At 54.6% G+C, this 22,486-nt stretch overlaps 7 protein-coding genes across 7 annotated transcripts; 5 read left to right on the top strand and 2 right to left on the bottom strand.

The window, feature by feature from the left end:
* Nucleotides 1–138: 138 nt before the first annotated feature.
* On the top strand, nt 139–5,551 carry J4E93_010424 (uncharacterized protein; the record flags this gene model as incomplete). Its single annotated transcript, XM_049348304.1, has 3 exons — nt 139–437; nt 487–4,125; nt 4,174–5,551. 3 exons carry the CDS (start codon nt 139–141, stop codon nt 5,549–5,551), a joined length of 5,316 nt encoding a protein of 1,771 aa, XP_049194533.1.
* Nucleotides 5,552–6,060: 509 nt separating this feature from the next.
* END3 (endocytosis defective- protein) lies at nt 6,061–7,325 on the top strand (the record flags this gene model as incomplete). Its single annotated transcript, XM_049348303.1, has 2 exons — nt 6,061–6,300; nt 6,357–7,325. The coding sequence occupies 2 exons, from the start codon at nt 6,061–6,063 to the stop codon at nt 7,323–7,325; spliced, it is 1,209 nt and encodes a 402-aa protein (XP_049194532.1).
* Nucleotides 7,326–7,591: 266 nt separating this feature from the next.
* J4E93_010422 (uncharacterized protein) lies at nt 7,592–8,365 on the bottom strand (the record flags this gene model as incomplete). The annotated part of the gene is made up of 1 exon (XM_049348302.1): nt 7,592–8,365. The coding sequence occupies one exon, from the start codon at nt 8,363–8,365 to the stop codon at nt 7,592–7,594; it is 774 nt and encodes a 257-aa protein (XP_049194531.1).
* Nucleotides 8,366–8,785: 420 nt separating this feature from the next.
* J4E93_010421 (uncharacterized protein) lies at nt 8,786–10,009 on the top strand (the record flags this gene model as incomplete). The annotated part of the gene is made up of 1 exon (XM_049348301.1): nt 8,786–10,009. One exon carries the CDS (start codon nt 8,786–8,788, stop codon nt 10,007–10,009), a length of 1,224 nt encoding a protein of 407 aa, XP_049194530.1.
* Nucleotides 10,010–10,702: 693 nt separating this feature from the next.
* Nucleotides 10,703–13,374, bottom strand: J4E93_010420 (uncharacterized protein; the record flags this gene model as incomplete). The annotated part of the gene is made up of 3 exons (XM_049348300.1): nt 10,703–13,007; nt 13,058–13,224; nt 13,273–13,374. 3 exons carry the CDS (start codon nt 13,372–13,374, stop codon nt 10,703–10,705), a joined length of 2,574 nt encoding a protein of 857 aa, XP_049194529.1.
* Nucleotides 13,375–16,132: 2,758 nt separating this feature from the next.
* J4E93_010419 (uncharacterized protein) lies at nt 16,133–19,840 on the top strand (the record flags this gene model as incomplete). Its single annotated transcript, XM_049348299.1, has 3 exons — nt 16,133–16,151; nt 16,199–16,243; nt 16,299–19,840. The coding sequence occupies 3 exons, from the start codon at nt 16,133–16,135 to the stop codon at nt 19,838–19,840; spliced, it is 3,606 nt and encodes a 1,201-aa protein (XP_049194528.1).
* A 954-nt stretch (nt 19,841–20,794) lies between these two features.
* J4E93_010418 (uncharacterized protein) lies at nt 20,795–22,248 on the top strand (the record flags this gene model as incomplete). The annotated part of the gene is made up of 2 exons (XM_049348298.1): nt 20,795–20,969; nt 21,023–22,248. 2 exons carry the CDS (start codon nt 20,795–20,797, stop codon nt 22,246–22,248), a joined length of 1,401 nt encoding a protein of 466 aa, XP_049194527.1.
* Nucleotides 22,249–22,486: the final 238 nt, after the last annotated feature.

Raw genomic sequence — 22,486 nt, 5'->3', positions numbered from 1 at the left:
CCGTACCGCTCTCGCCCAGACACTTACCTCTGGGAAGACAAGACAGCTGCAGTCAACACGCGGTTACCCTCCACCTACCCTCGCTATAGTAACGGTACTCGCATCCACGGAAGGGGCGACCCGCCTCAGCCCGCAACCATGAGTTTCGTCAACAACTCCCGCATGTCCGTCTACTCGACGGCATCCGCCTCGGCATCGCGCCCAGGCAATTCGCCCTCGCAGACCTCCACCACGACGCTGCTCAACACGCTCAATTCCGCCTACAAGAACGGCCGCTCGTACAACCTCGAGGCCAGCACCAGTCTGGTCGTCAACACATGGGTCAATGCCAAGAGCATCATCGACGACCGCATTGGTGGCACCGTCGACCTCGAGCTGGGGCGAAAGGCATGGGAACATGCCCGCCGGAGAGCTGAGGACGGCTGCATAGTCCTTGCGTATGTATCCAACTTCCCTGCGTCCACCATCATCCACTGACCCGCGCAGTTCGCTGCACGACTCGAGCCCCTCGCTATTCTCGCCCTTCGTCTCCAGCCTGCCTCTGTCCCTCCCGGGCAACTTCTACACTGCACTCGAAGCCCTCAAGGCCTTTACACACTGCGTTACTCCGGAGAACCCCTCCACCCCCCGCTACTCGGCCCTGGCTGCCGTCTTCACCATCAACCTTGCTGGGGGTGTCGTCGGAGCTGAGATCAAGCTGTCCACCTCTGGCCTGGACGTCCAGCAGGGCTTGCTCCAAATCCCTGGCAAGAGCGGTACCCGCGCCTTCGACGCCTTCTACTACCTCAACTCAAGCTCTGCTTCCAGGCAAGAGAGGGAGTACCTGGACATCCAGTCTCTCGACCACTACGCCCTCCTCCGACGATCGGGAACATACGACCCTCCCAGTTACCTCCCCGATGCTGACGATGCCGCTGCTGCCGAAGACTTCCGCGCCAACCTCAAGGCGATCGGCATCAAGGGCCAAAAGCTGACCAGACTCATCAGTTGTCTGACTGGGCTGTTGAAGCTCGGCAACACACTCGACTACTTCATGGATGAAGAATCTCTCGCTTCCGTGTGCGAAGATGTAGAGAACCTCTTAGACCTGCCTGAAGACACTCTCCGCCAGAAGCTCGGCTCCAACGAGCGCGAGGTCGCTATTGGTGGTATCTACGAAGCCATCGTCGACTTTGTCATCTCGCACGCCAACAACTCAATCAAGGAGGACATCCAACGCGCCAAGTCTGGTTATGCCATGGACGATAGTGAGGGCAGCGGCATGATGACACCCAACGAATCGGAGGATGGAGACATTGTCAACATCACTGTTGTCGAAATCCCCAGCCGTACTCTCGGAAAAGCGATTGCGCTGCGTACTGTCTTCGACGACAGCGAAGGCATCAACGCTGAGATGCGCGATGACGGTGTTCAGGTGCCGCCTGTCAGCAATTCTGTCCTTGAGGGCATGCGCGAGGCCATGCAGAGCTGCGCAGCAGAACTCGGCATCAACGGGGCCGCTCTTCGCGAGAAGGAAGCTGATCTAGAAAAGCGCGAGGCTGTGTTGGAAAAGCTCGCTCTGGAGATCCCCGATGAGGACAACTTTGTAAAGAAGGTGCTGAACCCGGTACCCAACAGCGGCATCGTCCTGGGCAAGCATGGCCGGTTCGACCTGGCCATGACAGTAGCCAGCAGCAGAGTCTGGTTCCAACTGGCAATCCACCCCACCGATGTCATCCCCACCTCGCTGAACCAGGACCTCAATTCCACCTGGCAGGCTGGCGTAGTTTCTCGACAACTTCGCGAGTGGCGACTGCCTGAGTGGGCCAATCGTCGTAACCGCAACCTTGACTTCACTGCCGACTTCGATCACCACGAGTTCTACGACCGTTACGCTCCCTTAGGCTGCATGGACGGTCAAGAGGGTATTCAAAACTGGACCCTGCAGCGCGGGTGGAGCAACGGCGAAGTCATGGTCGGAAAAGAGCGTGTGTGGGTCAGGGAGGGCACCTGGTGGGAGGCGGAGTCGCAGCTTGATCTGAAGACACACGAAATGGGTGGTTCCCCGAACATGATGGGTGGCATGATGGGAGCTGGTGGCATGGATAACGGATACTCCACCCCGCTCCCGCCTACAGCAAGTGCATTCTTCCCACCTCTCCCGGATATGTCTGCGGCCCCTCAGAACCCTTTCCAGAGTTCCACAAGTCTGGCCGTGCCAGGTGCAGCAGATGCGAAATCAATCGCCCCTACCACGCGCACCCTCCCCACAGCGGGACCGGGTGATTACGGTCTGGGAGCCAAGGGCGACGAGAACAAAGGTGTCAGTTACTACGACATGGAGTCTGGTGGCAACGCCGTCGTTACGGAAACCCCGCTCACTGGTACTCGTAGGATGTGGGTTGGCTTCGTTTGGGCCCTCACCTTCTGGATTCCTTCACCGCTCCTCAAGTGGATTGGCCGTATGAAGCGACCTGATGTTCGCATGGCATGGCGAGAGAAGTTCGTCCTTGTCCTACTCATCGTGTTGCTCAACGCCGCCATCGTCTTCTACATTGTCGCTTTCGGTAAACTCTTGTGCCCCAACAAGGACAAGGTCTGGAATCAGAAAGAAGTGTCACAGCATCAAGGTGAGGACGACTACTACGTCAGCCATCGTGGTGTCGTATACGACTTAACCTCCTTCTGGAAAAAGCAGCACAGTGACTCTAACACCGAGGCTACCCGCGATCGGATGATGGAAATGGCTGGTGCCAACATGGACCCATACGTCGTTCCTCCGCTATACATCGCTTGCCCCAATCTGATCAAAGACACTCCTCAAAACCGGGTGTTGCAGCTGACACTCAACCAATCTACCGCTGAGAACCTCAACGCAATCGCTGTCCACGGATCTGGCTCAAGGACAAACATGCCAGACAGCGCCGCTCTGAAGAGCGAGACCTGGTACCCTGACGTTTTTCTCCCCGCTATGAAGGAATTCAAAAAGGGACCTCTCGTCTGGGAAGAGAAGACGATTAAAGATGAAGGTGAAGACCTGAATCACATGTGGTTCAGGCTTGACGACAGGGTCTACGACTTGACAGACTACTTCGCCACGATCGACTACATGCGGGACCAGGACCAGTACAACTTCCTCGATCCCAAGCTGATTGATATGGTCAAGAGCAACGCCGGTTCCAACCTCAAGGAGGACTTCAGCAACAACCTCAACAACAATGCGCAACAATTCAACAAGCAATGTCTTGACAACTTGTTCTACGTTGGCCAAGTCGACTTCCGGAAGACAGCCAAGTGCCAGGTCAACGACTATATTCTACTCGCTGTCACGATCATCCTCTGTGCAGTCATCGTCATCAAGTTCTTGGCTGCACTTCAACTAGGCTCTCGCAAACGCCCGGCAAACCAGGATAAGTTTGTCATCTGTCAGGTGCCAGCCTACACTGAGGGTGAGGATTCGCTCCGAAAAAGTTTGGACTCTTTGACTGCGCTCTCTTACGACAACAAGCGAAAACTCATCTGTGTCATTTGCGACGGAATGATTGTTGGTGGCGGTAACGATCGTCCTACGCCCAAGATTGTACTCGACATCCTCGGTGTTGACCCCAAGGTCGACCCTCCTGCCCTCCCCTTCTGGTCAGTTGGTGAGGGAAGCCAGCAGCTCAACTACGGAAAAGTCTATTCTGGTCTGTACGAATTCGAAGGCAATGTTGTACCCTACCTCGTCGTCGTCAAGATGGGTAAGGAGTCAGAGCAGCACAAGTCTAAGCCGGGTAACCGAGGAAAGCGTGACTCTCAAATCCTGCTCATGAGCTTCCTCAACCGTGTCCACCACCGCTCGGCAATGAACCCCTTGGAGTTGGAAATGTTCCACCAGGTCAACAACATCATCGGTGTTGACCCAGAACTGTACGAGTATTTGCTCATGATTGACGCCGACACTATGGTCAAGCCTGATGCCCTTAATCGTCTTGTAGCAGCATGTGCCCATGACTCGAAGATTGCCGGTATCTGCGGTGAGACGAGCTTGGAGAATGAAGACAGGTCATGGTGGACTATGATCCAGGTCTACGAGTACTACATTTCGCATCACCTGTCGAAGGCCTTTGAAAGTTTGTTCGGCAGTGTTACCTGTTTGCCCGGATGGTAAGTACCCAACCCTCACCTGTATTGTATGGTGCTAATTCGTACTAGTTTCACCATGTACCGTCTACGCACAGCCGACAAGGGCAAGCCTCTCATTATCTCGGACAAGATTATCAAGGACTACGCCGACTGTGTTGTCGACACTCTGCACAAGAAGAACCTCCTCTCGCTCGGTGAGGATCGATACCTGACGACTCTGATGACGAAGCATTTCCCCGCGATGTCGTACAAGTTCATTCCCGATGCGTACGCTCTCACAGCCGCCCCTGACACGTGGAGCATTCTGCTCTCCCAGAGACGTCGATGGATCAACTCAACCATTCACAACTTGGCCGAACTCGTCTTCCTGAAGGATCTCTGTGGTTTCTGTTGTTTTTCGATGCGATTCGTCGTCTTCATCGATCTCTTCGGTACTCTCGTCCTGCCTTCCATCTGCGCATACCTGGTATACCTCGTCTACACCGTCTCGACTGGCAAGGGTCAATTCCCCATGTTCTCCATCATCATGTTGGCGGCAGTGTACGGTCTTCAGGCGTTCATCTTCATCATCAAGCGACAATGGCAGCATGTGGGATGGATGATCATCTACCTCCTGGCCTTCCCTATCTACTCACTCGCACTTCCGATGTATTCTTTCTGGTACATGGACGACTTCTCGTGGGGTAACACCCGTGTCGTCATCGGCGAGCAAGGCACTAAGCAGGTTCTCACGACGGATGATGAGGGCTTTGACCCCAAGTCCATTCCTATGATGCGCTGGGACGAGTACGCCGAGCGCAATGAGCTTCCCGGTCGTCGCGGTCTCCCAGGCATGACCACTGAGAAGGGTGGCTTCAATGCGTACGAAGACGAAGCATACGAGATGAACGACATGCAATCCGTCTACTCGTCTGTCAAGCCTGCCTCGACCGTCATGTCCAACATGCAGCACATTTCGCACATGCCACCGCAATCGCCTGGGCCATACCAAGGCATGCAAACCCGTCAATCGACATACTCGAACATGTCGCGGTACCAAGACAACCCACACCAAAGTCGCGTCATGTCGATGAGCAACATGAGTGACATGTACAATGGCAACAACACTTCACCGTACGGTCAACGCCAGAGCATGGGTGGCTTCCAGAGCTCAGACAACCTGATGGCCTCGTCCACACCGCCAATTCGTGGACGCAGCCCTCTTAGCTATGGCGCCAGCATGTCACGGCCTGGCAGCACAACCAACTTCCAGAGCATGATGAACGGCCCAACCGATGGCCAAATAATCGAGACGGTTCAAGCGTGCCTCAAGGACGCTGACCTGGACAAGGTCACGCGCAAGCAAATCATCGCACTTGCGGAGCAAAGACTGCAGATGCAGCTCACTGGCGAGAGGAAGATCTTCCTCACGCAAGCCATTGACCACGAGCTTGCCAACATGATGTAAGAAGGAGAAGATTGAGAATTGATTGCATTTAGCGATGTTGTTTGTACATGTCTGCACGGCAGTAACGCCATTTTCGTCTTTCCTTTGGAAGAAAACATGTATCTTTTGCATCTGGCGCACGATTAAATGGGAAAACTCGGGTGTCTGGGAATCTGGGTTGTACTTACATCGCTCTTTTGAAGTGGTGGTAATACGGAGTTGTTGCATTTATTTAGCTGAATTGAAGATTACAACATAAAGCTTGCTCTTGTCCTTTTGCAGTGATGTATGAAGAAATCTGGTTGTTAGAGTAGAGCTCAGCGAACAATGCATTCATGTGAGGCATGGGAGTCGCAGACGGTGGATGCACGGCTAGCGTCAGGTAGCTACGTACCCCAGCCCAGCAGGTGCGGCCAGAGCTCCGCCATCCCGACATTCCCCAACCAGCACCCCCGAATCTCACACGACGTACACAACTGTCGCCTCTTTCCCTGCCGCACAGTATAGACAAGCCAATTCCGATCGCAATCATGGCGCCGAACCGCATCGAGCAAGACGAAATCGAAAAGTACTGGGAGATATTCAGTTCGCTCAGCGGCGGCGGCACCCACCTAGACGGCGCGCAAGCCGCACCCGTGCTCAAGAACTCACATTTGCGCGATGACCAGCTAGAGAGAGTGTGGGATCTGGCCGACGTGGACAATGACGGCAAGCTCGACTTTGAGGAGTTCTGTGTCGCCATGCGCCTGATCTTTGACCTGATCAACGGGGTATGTCTGTCTGCATGGGCGATGAAGGAGACACAGGATTGACCAGCATGCCGTAGATATCCATGGATGTACCAAAAGCGCTGCCCGACTGGCTCGTCCCCGAATCGAAAGCCCACCTCGTCCAAGCTGGACGCGCCCTCTCCGGCTCGCAACCCGCCTACGAAACCGTCGAAGACGATGACGACACGCCCGGTCTGCGCGACGGCTTCGACTGGTACATGTCACCCTCTGACAAAGCGAAATACGAAGAAATCTACACAGCCAACCGCGACGGCCACGGCAACATAACCTTCGACAGCCTCTCGGGCCTCTTCGACAGCCTCGACAACGTGCCCGACTCAGACGTGCGCTTCGCCTGGAACCTCGTCAACCCCAAAGCGCGAGAAAGCGTCGGCAAAGACGCCGCCCTCGCCTTCCTCCACATCCTCAACCAACGCAGCGAAGGCTTCCGCGTCCCCCGCAGCGTGCCCCCAAGCCTACGCGCCAGTTTCGAAAAAGCGCACATAGACTACGACATTGAATCAAACGCAAACTCGCGCTGGGCCGCGACCCGCGACGAAAACACCGCCACAGGCCGCAAAGCCAAATTCGGCGACGCATACCTCACGCGCCTGGGCGTCGGCGACCGCGCAGCCAACTACGGCGCGCGCGGCGGCAAAGGCACTGATTTCGGGGGCCGCACAACAGAAGACTGGGAGGAAGTGCGCTTGAAAAAGCAGCTGCGCGAGCTGGAACAGAAGATTGCGGATGTGGAGAAGGAGGCGGAGAATCGGCGGCATGGAAGGAGTAAGGATAGTAAGCCGGCGCTTGTGAAGCGTGAATTGGAGCTTCTGCTTGATTATAAGAGGAATGTGCTCAAGGAGTTGGATAATGATGAGGGGGGTGCGGTTAAGGGGTTGGGCGGGATTAGGGAGGAGATTGAGACGGTGAGGGAACAGGTTGAGGGGTTGCAGGGGCATTTGGAGAATAGGAAGGGGGTGCTGGAGGATTTGAGGAGGCAGATTGATGATGAGAAGGCGGGGTAGGGGGGTTGAAGGGAGGGGGAGGGTGTATATAGATATTAAGGGTATTGTTAGAGCTGGTCCATCAGCAATGAGATTTTGGAACATGATGTTGAAGCTCTTTGAATACTGTAAAGTGCCATCATGATGCGGCAACATCTATAATCTCAACAGACCAGTTATGCCATGATGTTGACTTCTACCAAAAGGCCATGCAACCATCCGCACGATCCTCTGACATCAACTACATAGAAGTCAATCTCCATCCTCCCCTCTCCCCACTCGCCATCTCACTCCTCCTTCTTATTTACCTTCGCAAACAACTCGGGATGATCAATCGCATACTGCGCACCCGCCGCCCAATGATACAACTTCGCCGCAATAACATACCCCTCCTTCGCAAACTCCTCCAACCTCGCATACAACTCACTAATCGGAATATTCACCCTCTGGATATCCTCCCCCTCGTCAAGATGCTGTTCCGGCTCCGGATCCCCCTCCTTCAAATGGATCTCCACCATGCACAAACACAGATTCGCACTCGTCATCCCCGGATCCGCTGCTACGGCGGGTGAAGTGGAAACGACGGTTCCTGCGTACCCCGTTTCCTCGTAGAGTTCGCGTACGGCGGCTTCCTCGGGGGTTTCGGAGGCGTCGATTAGACCGGCGGGCCATTCTACTGTGAAGCTGTTGACTGGGGGCCGGAATTGGATTACGACGATTGTGGAGGGGGGCTTGGTGGGGTGGTAGATTATGTTGCCCATTGCGACGGCGTCGACGCCGGCGGTGCCGGTTGTTTTCCTCGAGGCGATCTCCCAGATGCGTTCTTTGCCTTTGGCGTCGATGTAGGTGGCTTTTTGTAGTTTTACCCATTTGGCTTCTGAGGAGGGGAGGTCGACTAGGGAGGTCACTTTGGGGGTGCCGGTTGAGGAGGCCATTGTGACGGCGTTTACGCGGTCGACGAGCGGCGAGGCGAGGTTGGAAGGGGTGCTGTGGAATGCTCTTTTGGGGATGAGGGTGGTTGGGGGACGTGATATTGTTCGTCGAGTGAGGGTTGTGAACATTGGCCTGGTTGCGATGTCGGGGGTTTGGAGGTTGGGGTGCCGATGACGTTATCTAGGTGGAGGAATGAGGTACCACGAGATGTCTGTTGGCGAAGAAACCACGACCGCACAAGGAATTGTACTTTTTGAGTCAAGTAACCTAGTTTATAGTTTGAGATGCTGTATGCAATCGTCGCATCTTGTAATGGCAATTGAAGTAGTAAATGAGAGACCCCACTCTGTTTAGCGTCAGGAACGGCATTTCACGTAACGTCATCCAAAATGGATCCAAGCCACCGATAAGCATCACTTGTCAAGACTGTCGATAACCCCGAGTCTATATTCCGCTGCGATCAGGTTCTGCTTCGTCTTGTTTACTCGTCGATGTCTGTTCTGTAGCACGTTGCGCTGATTTTAGACATTAATTCCCCAATTTCCATCATGGCCTCATTGCGCATCCTCTCTCGAACAACTCCGCAATTCAAATCAATCACATCAAACTCAAGAAACTTCTCCTCAAGTATACCAAGACATGCCGACTTCACGCACGCCGTTATAGGCGGCGGAGTGATAGGCCTATCCATAGCCCGCAAACTCCAACAACGCGACTCCGCCTCCACGGTCCTAATAGAAAAGCACGGCCACGTCGGCACAGAAACAAGTTCGCGAAACAGCGAAGTCATACATGCAGGCCTCTACTACGGACCCACATCTCTGAAAACCAAACTCTGCCTCCGAGGAAAAGACATGCTATACTCGCTATGTAAACAACACGACATCCCCCACCGCAACACCGGAAAATGGATCGTCGCCCAAGACGCCGCACAAATGGACGCCCTCCAAAAAGTCCACGACTTCGCCAAAAGCATAAACGTACCCATCCATTTCCTCAGCAAAGAAGAAGCCCACCGCCGCGAACCAGATGTGCGGACTGAAGCCGGCGTCTTGGAAAGCCCCAGCACAGGCATCGTAGATTCGCACAGCCTGATGCAATACCTGCAAGGCTCCTTCGAAAACGGCGGCGGCATCTGCGCCTTCAAATCCACAGTCACACACATCCGCCCCATCGATTCCGGGCGCAGCGGATGGGAAATCACAACGACGGGAGCGGACGGCGAGGAAAGCAGTATCACAGCCGACACGTTGGTAAACTCGGCGGGTCTCTTCGCCGTCGACATCCAAAACATGATTCTACCCAAAGAACGGCACAGAAAAGCTTTCTACGCAAAAGGCTCTTATTTCAGCTACGCCGTCTCTCGGCCTAAACCCTCCACGCTCGTCTACCCGGCTCCTGTACCCGGCCACGGCGGTCTAGGAACGCATCTCACGCTCGACATGTCCGGGCGAATCCGCTTCGGACCGGATGTCGAGTGGACGGACTCACCTACAGACTACACGCCCAACACCAAAAACATGAAGCAGGCTATCGATGATATCCAGACGTATCTGCCAGGCGTGGATAGAAACGCTATTCAACCGGATTACGTGGGTATACGACCTAAGTTGGGCAAGTTGGCGGCGACGAGCGGGAAGGACTTTCAGGATTTTGTGATTCAGAAGGAGGAGGGGTATGAGGGGTTTGTGAATTTGTTGGCCATGGAGAGTCCTGGGTTGACTAGTAGTTTGGCGGTTGCGGAGGAGGTGGAGGGGTTGTTGTATCGGTAGGGCTTTGTTGGTGTTATCGTGGTCGTGTGTAAGATGAGTGACGAGTATACTTTCGGCGGGTTTATATTGATCACATTACATAGCACAGACAATTCAATTTTGCAATGACTGGCTTGCTTTCAACTAGCAACGCATGGGTTATCCTGGCCTTGCAGGAAATATGTGCAATATAGTTGGTTTGCTGCTAGGCGGTGCTATGTGTAAGCCAATGTTAAGCCGAAACCTTCTGGAGCACAATCATCACGACATTACAAAGCAAGCGCAATTTTGAGTTGGCAGTAAGACCATTTCATTCAACGTCCCAGACAGCGACGTTACTTCTAGACATTAAGCAAGAAAAAGAGTGATGTTTGTATGATCCATCACATAGCTCCTACAACATATATACCCCAAGAGCCATCCGAAGGAGCGAACCAAGTCATGAACGCGTAGTTTTTATATCCAAAAGCCACACACACACCCCGCCGTCATGTAATGATGTAATATATGTACAGTAAGGAAATGAGTTTTTGCGAGAAGAAGGAATCACTCGCGGTGTGTTGCGGTGCTCGCTGAAAACGCCGGGACATCCAATGCGCACACAAGTAGTTTGATGATAAAAGAAAAGGTTAATGCTGGTATGTCGTTTGATGCAGCCTTCTAGGCGGAAGATGGAAGAAAGATCAAGATGCTAGATCATGCGGAAAGAGGTGTTTACTTGCGGGGCTGCTTGCTGAGGCGCTTCCGCTTCTTGGAGTCGCTTGAGTCGCTTCGTCCGTGGTTTGATGCAGGCATCGTAGGTTGGCCTAGCGGCGCAGGTGATACATCACGCATCAGGCTGCTTTGCTGTGGGGCCTGTAGCTCATAATCCTCACCAGGTGCGGTGTGAACGTATTGCTGAGCAAGAGGGCTGCGTCCCTGGCGCTGGTCTGAGCTGTTGGTCCTGCTGTAGGAAGGCTTGGGCGACTCGAGACCATGGCCCTTCTGCTCGTTGGACAGCGGCGATGTGCGGGCTGGGGCATGGGCGAGATCGCTGTTGGTACGCATCTGAGCAGGTCGTTGCGGGCCCTTGGACTGGTATACCGAGTCGTCGTCGATGGAGTCGACAGATTCGCTGTACATGCCCTTGCTAGCACCCTGGCCGACCTCGTAGGGTCCTCCTCGTGGCTCTTCGTAGAAGGCTCCTCCAGCAGGCTTTTGTGTTTGCTGAGTCTTGTGGTAGATACGCGCATCCTCGGGGTCCATGAAACTCTCGACACGACGGGGCATGTAGATGGAGTTGGCGGCGGAGGTCTCTTGCGAAGCGAAGGAGTCCATGGAAGAACGGGGGTGGAGAGGCACGTGAGGGACGTTGGGGTTGCGGGGCATTGTGTTGGGAAGCGTGAGACCAGAGTCGTTGCCTTGTTGGTACCATCCGTTGGGCAGGCGTTCTGCAGCGGCGAAGCGTCCGTCGATGTTGTCGCCGGGCTGAAGGGGGATAGCGGCTGGGCGGTGCTTCTGCGCCTCGGCAGCAGCCTTGAAAGTCTCGGGAACAACGTTCAGATCGTCACCAGTAGCCTCGGCGGCCTCAATAGCCTCCTGGGGAGTGGTTTTGGTGTCGGCGCTACCAGCATCGGCACGAGGTCCACCCCATGTACGCTGACCGGCGGTGAAGATACCGTAAACCATGTAGACCCAGTTGAAGAAGGGGTTGACGATGAACATGAGGGGGTACAGCATGATCTTGTAGCGACCGAGCTTGGCGCCAAAGTACAACATGAGAAGCCAGTTAAGCCCCAGAGAGATGGCGATGAAACCAACGGGAAGGTTGGCAACCTTTTGCGAGGTAGTGATCAAAGAGATACACAGGATGAAGAAGAGCAGGGCGGTGGTTCGGATGGTGTTCTGCATGAAGCGGACGATGAGGAGGATCGGGTAGCGCTTCCAGAGACGGATGTCAGTCAACATGCAAACTTCGTTGGTGATAAAACCCAAGAACCAGCGGCGACGTTGCTTGAGCAGAGACTGGTAGGTTTGCACAGCTTCGGTCTTGCAGAATGCTCCGGTGTTCATCTGGATCTGGTAACGTTCCTTGGCGCCAATCATGAACAAGTGAGTGAGCCAACGGTCCTCACCAAGATGGCACTTGCCGTAGTCGAAGAGGTCGTCGCATTGCTCGGCCTTGTCAGCGAAGTAGTACTTGGCCATCCTGCGGAAAGCGGAGAATCGAAGCATAGTAAGGGCACCAGGCAAGCAAGTGACGGCACCGCAGCCGGACTCGACTGAACGCTCGAAGAGCTGACCGTGAACGTATTCCATGTCCTGAAGAAGGGTGATGAGCGAGTTCTTCTCGGTTGTGGAGGTAATGACACCAGTTTGAGCCAACATGTTCTTCTTGCTGCCGGGCTTGAGTTCCATCTCGTACATGAAGTTCTGAATGCAGGTCTTGTCGAGAATGCAGTCGGAGTCGATGAAGAGGACGAACAGGTTGTCGTTGCGCTTGAGGTACTCGGAGTAGATCTTGTCGATGAGCTTGAAAGTCCTCTTCTGGCAGTGACGCTTACCACCGTGGGGGAAGCGGGAGATGGTAATGCGGCAGCTACGGTAGATGACATCGATGGACTTGGGGTACGTGTCGAGCGTGAGCGGGACACCGAGTTTCTCGATGGTGTTGAGGTAGAGCTCGTCCTCCTGGTCTCCGTCAAAGGAGAGGAAGATGTGCAGGCACGAGGGCGGGTATTCGCAGTCGACCAGGGAGTCGCAAGTTCGGAGAAGAATCTCAGGAATCTCCTTGTAGCAGGGCATGATGATGACGACCTTGGGGGCGGATGCCTCGTCGAGGACGGATTTAATCCTGCGGCTGCGACCAACGGAGTGGGTGACAAGCTGGTAGACACAGAACAACCACGGGACGGTCAAAAGACCGGCAAACGACCAGAAGGCGAACCACTGGAGGAAGCCAACCATCTCCTGGGGGAAGTACTTGGTAACTTGCGACGGGAGGGGGAGGGTAACGACCATGATAGGCAAGAAGATGGCACTGTTTCTGTCAGACTTGATTCGCATGGTGAGCGGAGTTCAAATGCTTACCGGAGAGCGAAGAAGAGGATACCGAAGAAGATGGACAGAATGCGGACACTGATTGTCTCGGCCTTCTGGAAGACCTTGACAATGCAGTACAGGAAAGCAGCGACCCAGAGGAACCACTCAAGCAGGGCAGCCAACATGAGACCACCGATGATGGCAACGTAGGCAATCTACTGCAGTCAGTTTCTGTAGCCACAGTCGAATATGGCTGTACTCACATCCTTAGCTGGCCAAGGGTCGTCAATGTCTGGGGTAGAGTGGTCGATTTCGCGGGCAAAGACCGCGCGGGCGGCGAGGCCCATCATGTCTTGCCAAACCATGGCGAAGTATTAAGTATGTATATTCGTTGTTGTCGTTAAGCGGATAGCGAGCGATGCTGTCTGGGTTTCGGACAGCCGTCGACCCTATATGTAAGGCGACCAAATGGGTGACGCAGACGCGGTGAGTTGGAGAAGCACGGCCCGTGGCTGAGGTATGGGAGGGGCCCTGGGTAACAAAGGCTCGTAACCCAACAGTGGCACGGGGCTAGATAATTGACGTAGAGGCGAATTGCTGATCCAAGACTGTCGCAGAGCTGAGAAAACTACTAGGATACAGGTATTGGTGTTTGGCGGTAGTAGTTGTAGTGGTGTAAGCGGATGGTAAGTCTTCGCGGCCCAATAAACGAGTGTAAGGGTGGGAAGGACAAGAAGGGCTTAGACCAAGGTCATTAACAAGATACCGCTCGCAAGGGCAGTCCGGAGTCGTATGGGAGGAGCGCCTTGAGGAGGAAGGAAGTCTCTACGAGGGGATCGAGCTGGTTTACAAGCACGAAAAGCGGGCGCGCTCGGTCCACATGGCCTTCACCCGAAGTGTGCTGGATCCTCTGGGCAGCAGTCGAGATGCACGATCGTCACAGGGGCATGCCAACTAGATTTGGCAAGCTGCCCGCGCTTGGAGCTCGAAAACGAGTTGCGAGCAGGCCTACGCCTGGTCTCAGTGGCCCCGACCCGTGCCAAACCACGCGCCGGCGGCCCTATGCCTGCAGCCTCGCAGTTATTTTGGGCGCCCCCATGCGCCGTCTACCGTTAGCTGTCTGAAGCTTGCAGGCAAAGTGTTCCTCTCTGTTTCGCATCCTCATCACACACAGAGGCACATCCTACCTGTTTGGGGCCGTGTGTTTGGGGCCCTCGAGAGCCGTGGTCTGCACGCTGGGCATGCAGTGGTGTAGTAATTTTGTAGTCATGGTAGGTTCTACCTGATTCCGCCGGGCGTAGCCATCGTCGCATGAGGTGGCATCGTCGCTCTTGGAAATTCGCCTGTAATGCACCGCTGCTGGCCGCCTTCTATTGCCAAGAGATCCTCCAGCTTCGCGTGGATTCCGGGCGTTCAGGGGTCGGCATCGCTCGCTGTTCTAAAGCCATCTCCGACCAATTATGGCACCACGCACCTCATGCCGTCTCGTAATCCCCAGCAGCGGCCCCAGAGCCTCGCGGTAGAGGCTGTCTGTCACACTGTGCTATGGCTGGTAGCTGTCGTAAAAGAAAGCCATGTGGCCGTATCCCTATTCCCATGCCCTCTCCCGACGCTATGCTGACTCCCTACACCTCTCCTCCCGCATCTCGTTGAGTCGCGAGCGCTAGGGAAATACCTGATGAAAAATACGAGGGCTGTGGATATGCCAGGCCGACCCGCTGCAAAAAGCACGAAACGGCGACGGCGGCCCCAACATGCATGGAGACTGACAGGAGGAATCCTGTGCCGCTTCCGCTCGTACCGGTAATTCTGAATTTTTTCCATGTTCCACAGCGTGGTGGACCGCCCGCTCGTCATATCGCATATAGCGACATCGACGTTGCAGCACGGGGACCTGTCTTTGCCCTGATTCCCGAATAGATCTCGCCTACCCACATTGGCAGAGGCTGAGGGCGGCTCGCAATCGATAAAGTCGCGCGCACCGGCGACCCGCAGTTTCGGATCCTGCTTTTCCTTGCCCCGAGCGATGACAAGGCGCTGATCGCGCTCGCTACGACGCTCATCAATCTTGTTCTCTGCCGGCCCAACGGTGACGGATCGCCAGTGCGCTCAACCTGCATGCACAGCATTGTTGACTTGTTTACACCGACTCCAACGTGCATTCGGGATTGCTTCTGGAATGGCCAGGATCTCGCCCTCGTATAGTATACATCTTACACGTCCGTGTCACTCATGAATCGCTGCTGTTGAATGAGTGCGCTTGCCGTCAACCGCAATAGCGCCGCGGCATATGGGCTCTACGAATTTGGTCATGGACCCCTGAGCTACAAGTGAACTCTACAATATTTGACTCTCTAGTCTATATCTCAGCCAGTCAAGGGTGGAAGAATGCGCCATGTGGCGGGCCTCAGGGGTGAATTGTTAGAGTTTGAGGCTAGGTAACCGTTTTCGCTCCCAGCTTCCAGTCCCGCACTGCAAACGCGCCACAGGGCTGAACGTCGGGTAAAGCTCTGAATGGGACATCTTCGCCTAAGCCTAAGTGTGTGTGACGTTGAATGTGATATGGGAATCGATAATGTGCATGAGAGTCATTCCTGCCGTACTTAGTGTTGGACCTGACTACATTAGGAAGTCTGCTCGCTTGAACGCTGAGTGATGACTGATCCCCATCGTCGAGCTGTTTCAAGCGCATTTTGGGAAGATTTATTGTGACTGTTCCAGTTTGATGTAGTACCGGACATTCACTCCAGTCATCGCTCGCGTGTGAATTAGGTAGTGGTGTTCAGTCTCGCACCCTGGTTTGAGTACCCAGGACTGCTTAGTCATGGCTCTCTCATGTGAACCGCGGGACATTTGGTGACGCACGGATACCTGGATACGTGAGCGAACTCGCTGCAGGTACCGCTCACAAATTCACCCGCAACGTCGACCAAAGGCCCCGCAATCGCGACATTGCTACAGTCGCAAACAGCCTCGCTCTCGCCAGAGCTTGTTCTCACCGAGCCCGAACCAATGCAAGCAGCGCCTGCGCCTGATATATTTCCCACCTTCCATGTGCGCGTATAACCGATCCGTGCTATCTACCGCCGCCCCTCCACCACTGCGGCAATCGCCTCCTCCACCATGGACAGGCCTCGGAAGCGTACGTGCTCGCAATGTAACTGACAGCGTCATACTAATTATGTACAGGCGAGTTGCGCGAACTGAACATCCGCGCCTGGGATGGCGAACAAGGTACTTGGTCTTAGAATAGTTGCACCTGCAGCCCGCGTGCTGACAATATGTCCAGACGTCTTCGCCGTGCAAGGCTCCCTCGACTCGTCTATGAAAAAGAACACGGCCTTTATCAAGCGCCTCCGAACCGCCGTAAACGCCGCCGCCCAAGCGCAGTTCCTCCAGGAAATCCGCGCCCTATCCCTCCACAAATACCTTTCCGAAATTATCTCAGCCTGCTACGAGGGCCTGTGCAGGCTCAAGACGCCCGGCGAGATTGCTGCCGGCGTGGAAATTGTCAGCGCTCTACACCAACGCTTCGGCCCGACCGAGTTCACGGGATACATTGCCTGGTATATTGGGAGGGGCTTAGCGACACCGGACAAGTCACACCTCAAGACACTGGCCCCCGAAGTGCGCGAGCGGGAAGAGAAGGAGCGCCTGGCTCGTCAGCGCGTACTCTTGCGAGTCGCTACCGAACTTTGGCTTGTGGGTGTTCTGCGCAGCCTGGATGACGTAGCTCGACCTGAAGAGGCGAGCAAGTCCAAGGACAATGGCAAGCTCGTCGAGGGCGCCGCAAAGGCAAAGTCCCGCGCGGAGAGCGCCGACGCCGAGCCCTTTCCTCTCGAGGTGCTCAAGGACATGCTGGGTCACGACCGCGAACATGTCAACTTGCCCCTCGTCGTCATCTTCGTCAAGGCCTTCGCCTGGGATATACTGGGTTCCAAGCCTTCTTCTGCAGAGGGCCGTAAAACAGTAAACGAAGACGGCACCACAACGGCAGAGAAGAATGGAGACACTTCCGGCGCCGAAGACGAGGACCACGACCCGCCCATCATCTCTCCCGACTTGCAGCAGCGGTTCAGGAACATCCTCACCCGCTACTTCGAAGATGTCAAGACGCACCTCCTCCGCGACCAGAAACACATCCTCACTCAGGGTCGGAAGAATGCCGAAGCATACGTCAAGTCGGGCGAGGTCTTCGAGGACCGTCAGAACAACTACGAGAAACAAATGAAGTCCCAAGAGCGCTTGGTCACAAACGCACAGGTGCTGGCCGACGCGTTGGGCGTGGAGATGCCAGACTTGAAAGAGAAGGACAACTCCGCAAACACAGGTGACGGTGCTATTGGCCTGATCAAGGCGGGCGAATATCTGCGTGGCCAAAGCGACGGCGCTGGCATCTGGGAAGACGAGGATGAGCGCCGCTTCTACGAGAACCTGATCGACCTGAAGGACCGCGTCCCGGGTATTCTGCTAGAGGAAGTCAAGAAGAAGAAGGCAGATGGTGATGACCAGGTGGGGAAGAAGATTGAGGCGAAGGCCGAACCCATCGAAAAGGAAACAGCAGAGACTGCCAATGAAGCAAAACCGACTGATGGAGACGACCAATCTACTGCTATCGCGAACAAGTCCGTCGGAGCACAGGTCGACGCTCTGTTGGCGCGCCTGCCAGAACTCGCAACCAAGGACGCCGTCGATCAGACTGCCATGGACTTTTGCTTCCTGAACTCCAAGGCCTCGCGCAACCGTCTGATTAAGGCTGTGCAGGAGATTCCCAAGGGCCGATCCGATCTGCTCCCCCTGTACTCTAGACTCATCGCAACCCTCGGCAAGTACATGCCGGATGTGGCCCAGGGACTGGTGTCCTACCTCGATGAGGAGTTCAGAAGCTTGCAGCGTCGAAAGTCCAAAGACTTCCTTGGGCAGGTGCGAACGCAGAATGTACGCTACCTTGCAGAGTTAACCAAGTTCGGTGTCGTCCCTGAGCACGTCATCTTTCACTGTCTCAAAGTCAGCCTAGACGACTTCTCACGGATGAACATTGAGATCATCTGCAATCTTTTGGAAAACTGCGGCCGCTATCTGCTTCGCAATCCCGAGACGTCACCTCGTATGCATTCCTTCCTCGAAACTCTTCAGCGAAAGAAGGGCGCTCAGGTCATTGGCCAACAAGAGCGCATGTTGATCGAGAACGCTGTCTACTACGTGAACCCACCAGAACGCGCTGCAATCGAACAGAAAGAGCGGACGCCAATTGAGCTCTTCCTACGCAAGATCATGTACCAGGACCTGACTCGTCGCACGCTGGACAAAACCATCAAGCAGGTACGCAAGATGCACTGGGAAGAAGAGGAAGTAGTCAATCTTCTCCACAAGGTCTTTGCAAAGCCGGGGAAGATCAAGTACAGCAACATCCACTTGCTAGCCGTCATGCTCGGAACAATCCACCGATTTCACCAAGACTTCGCCATCTCCGTCATTGACGACCTTCTCGAGTCCATCACATTCGGGCTAGAGTTGAACGACTTCAAGTTCAACCAACGCCGGATCTCTGAAGTCAAGTATCTCGGCGAACTCTACATCTATCGGTTGGTTGACTCGCCTCTTGTTTTCGACACTCTATACAAGCTCCTGAACTACGGATGGGAGGGCGGCTATGCACGACCTGGGGGATACAATCCTTTGGATCAGCCGGACGACTACTTCCGTATTCGTCTGGTCTGCAACCTACTCGAAACCTGTGGCATGTACTACGACAAGGGCGCAGCGAAGAAGAAGCTTGACTTCTTCCTCACGTACCTACAGTACTATGTCTGCATCAAGGAGGCACTACCGATGGACGTAGAGTTCATTGTGCAAGACGCATTCAACCTCGTCAGACCGCAGTGGAAGATCATCACCAACCCAGAGGAAGCTTCACGTGCCTTTGCAGAAGCCGTCAAACAGAACTACCAAACATCGTCAGCTGACAAGCCTGTCGAGCCCGACGAAGACGATCTCTCTGCATCGGACGACGAGATGGATGGTCCAGAAGACGAGGACGTCGTTTTACCCGATGGTGAAGGAGACAAGTCATCTGGCGAAGAAGACGATGAATCTGACGATGATGAGCCTGTGAAGCAAACATCTTCGGATGAAGAGGAAGAACAGATTGTGGTAACACGGCAAGAAGACGAACGCGACCCAGAAGCCGATGCTGAATTCGATCGCGAGCTTGCTAAGCTCATGTCGGAGAGTGCAGAATCGCGTAAGCATGACCGAAAGCCTGTGTTCGACGTACCGCTACCCATGCGCCGTGCTCGAGAGGCTCCAGTCAATGCTGAAGACGTCGCAAACGAAGCGCCTATCCCGGAGGCCCCAGTTCCTTCGCAGACGATGAAATTCTCCCTGCTCAGCAAGCGTGGCAACAGAACGCAGACCCGATCTATTGACCTCCCCTCAGATTCGACCTTTGCTGTCGCTATGCGTAACAAACAGCAAGCAGACACGGAAGAACGACAGCGAATCAAGAGCCTCGTTTTGAACTACAACGAAGCTCGCGACGATGCTGACGATACGACTGGTGATGCGCCTTTTCATTACACCCTTCAACCTAATACCAACAGAATACGTATTGACTCCCCTCAAGGTCTGGACAAGACTCCGAACCCGTACGCGCAGCCGCGCCTCGATAAGGCTGGTGCAAATCGCAGCAATCAGCGTGCAAGGAAGCTACAGCTGTCAGATGTCAATTGGTATGACTCCCAATCCTCTCTTCGGCAGAGTCGCCCTGGAACTGGTACAACGTCTGCTTTACTGCCTAAGCCGCTTTCGGTGGTCGGATCAAAGCGTTGAGACGAAGTGCGAGTCCAGGCTTCTCGCAAGCGTTCAAATACTTGCTGTCGACATTGATCTTTGGCGTTACTTTCGAAGCGCTCTTCTCCATCACGAGGCTAACCGCGAGGCCCTGTGTGGGCGACTGATTGTTTAGGACATGATTTCTGTCTACGATGCTGCAGCTAGCATCCACTATGAACGCCGCAAAAGCTCCCTATGCTTACCATTGCCATTCCTGCAGAGCATGCCATTCGCGGTATGTATCACCTAAGGATATGCAACCGTTCCGGTATCGAGACTCCGTGCTCCAAGCGAAGAGAAAGCTTTCGCCAGTGAGAAACATCCTACTTTGCGCAAGAGCGTCCCCGAGGCAGGTGAGTATGCTACGCAGACGTATGGATATTGCTATATGGCGTTTGCGACAAGCGACGCTTGAGCCGGAGGATGAGCGACGACGGATACGCGTCTACCAATGCGTTATCAAATGACATGCGCCGTCTTACGGACGCCATAATAAGGGGAAGGGACGCGATGGCTCTGGGTAGCAGACGTGAGCGTATTACTGGCAGTGTATTGCTACCCAAAACAACGTTCGTCTTTAGAAATTGAAACTGTCGCTACCTCCGATCTGTGTTTGCCCCATTGAGGTTTGTCTGGTATTCAATCTGCACATTCATCTCCGCTTGCCTGCATTGACTCAGCAGTGTGCCGGATTGCCGCGTGCATGCAGCCAGATAGCGAGATAACAGTGAACAAGTGACGACGTCCAAGGCCTAGGCACGCGCTACCAGGGCGGCGCGCTCGCGCTAGTGAAGCGCGTACCTTGCAGAAACATGTACGTCACGAGAAAACAGAAAGTCAAAACCGCGCGCATGCCCCAATTAAATCCCCATCCCAGGTCATTCGACCTGATTCATATTCCCGACGCGACAATACCTTAGAACGGCTTTTATAGCAAGACTAATGTCTAATATGCGGTCCCTCGCGCTCGCGTTCGCAGGCTCAGCCTCGGCTCTGACCTTGCCGACATTCCTCCAAAGCCAGGGTCAAGCTCAGTCACCACTCCGGCCTCTGGACCACTCGCAGAACTATCAGTTCGATCCCCTGCTGCATCTCCCTGGTATCTCGCCATACTTTGACGCAGTCGGTCCGTACCATCCCCCCAATGTCACGGGAATAGCACGTACTAACTCCATCCAGGCTTTGGTCTCGAGCACAAACCTCCCGTCGGCTGCAATGTCACGGCCGCATCGTACATCATCCGCCACGGCGCCATCTACTCCAACGACGACGAATATGAAGAATACATCAAGCCCTTCCTGTGGAAGCTCGAGACACACCGCAATGGATGGACCGGCCCGCTATCCTTCATGGAAAAGTGGCAATCCCCAATCTTGGAAGATAGATTGGAGGAACTGACACCCTCCGGCGCCGTCGACGCGGAAGCAGTAGGCAAGCACCTCCTGCAACGCTACCACCACCTCGTCCCCGACACAACCCGCATCCTCGCCGACAAAAAGAGCAGAACCTACGACACCGCCGCCAACTTCGTCAAAGCCTTCCCCCAAGCCTCCGACATCGACATCGTCCGCATAACAGAAAACACAAACGGCAGCATGGAATCCCTCATCCCCCACAAATCCTGCAAGAACTTCAGCAAGAAACCCGGCTCAAAGCAACAAAAGAAAGTCATCGACCTCTACGGCGCCTCCGTCGCCCACCGTCTCTCCCCTTACACACCCTTCAAATTGACTCCGAGCGACGTCGTCGGCTTCCAGATGCTGTGCGGCTACGAATCCGCCATCGAGGGCGAGCGCAGCCCCATCTGCGCGCAGTTCACAGACTCGGAGTGGATGGCGTATGAATACGCGTGGGATCTCAAGTACGCGTACATGGTCGGTCCGCTGAACCCGCTGAGTCCTTACCTCGGTTTCCCGTGGTTGCAGGCACAGTCTGAGCTCTTTGCGCATATCGAGAAGCACGACACGCCTGGTGACGGCTGGCCGGATAAACAGCGCTTCTTCCTTGGTTTCACGCATAGGGAAGTCCCGCCTTTTATCGCTACTGCACTGGGTCTGTTCAACTCTTCTTCCGACGCCGCGGAGCAGTTCCCAACTGATCACATTAACTGGACGCGCGCGTGGAAGATGAGCGACCTTATCCCTTTCCTTGGCCACGTCGGAATGGAGAAGATGATTTGTGAGAGAGGTGGTGTGCATGGCGATGAGCCGGGCACGTATGTTAGGTTTATTGCGAACTCGGCGCCGAGACCCATTCCGGATTGCCAAGATGGGCCGGGTGCGAGCTGCGAGTTTAAGTCGTTTAAGAAGCTTATTGGGAAGGGGGCGAAGGCGCATAAGGACTTTCACAAGGTTTGTGATGTGAAGGATTGTCAGGATGCTAGCTGTATGGAGCGAGAGGAGTAGGAGGGTAGTGGTGAGGTGGAGTGTTTTGTAGCTGTATATATACTTAGCGAATGCATCACAGAACAGAACGCACCACCTCTCCAACTCCAAGATTGAAGCCTCTCGCAGAACACTCATGCATGTAGCAATGGTTAAGCAAGTTTTTGTGTGCAGGCAACATCTCATGTATCCTCTAGCTGGTCAGTCGCACATGCCCGACGCACTACATGACAAATTCACACAGAACTGAAACCAAGCA

The sequence above is a fragment of the Alternaria ventricosa genome (genome assembly GCF_023758065.1).
Source record: "Alternaria ventricosa strain BMP 2768 chromosome Unknown scaffold_30, whole genome shotgun sequence".
In the NCBI taxonomy this organism is placed as follows: Eukaryota; Fungi; Ascomycota; class Dothideomycetes; order Pleosporales; family Pleosporaceae; genus Alternaria; species Alternaria ventricosa.
Note: the sequence above shows the minus strand (reverse complement) of the source record. Positions and strands in the feature narration are given on the sequence as shown.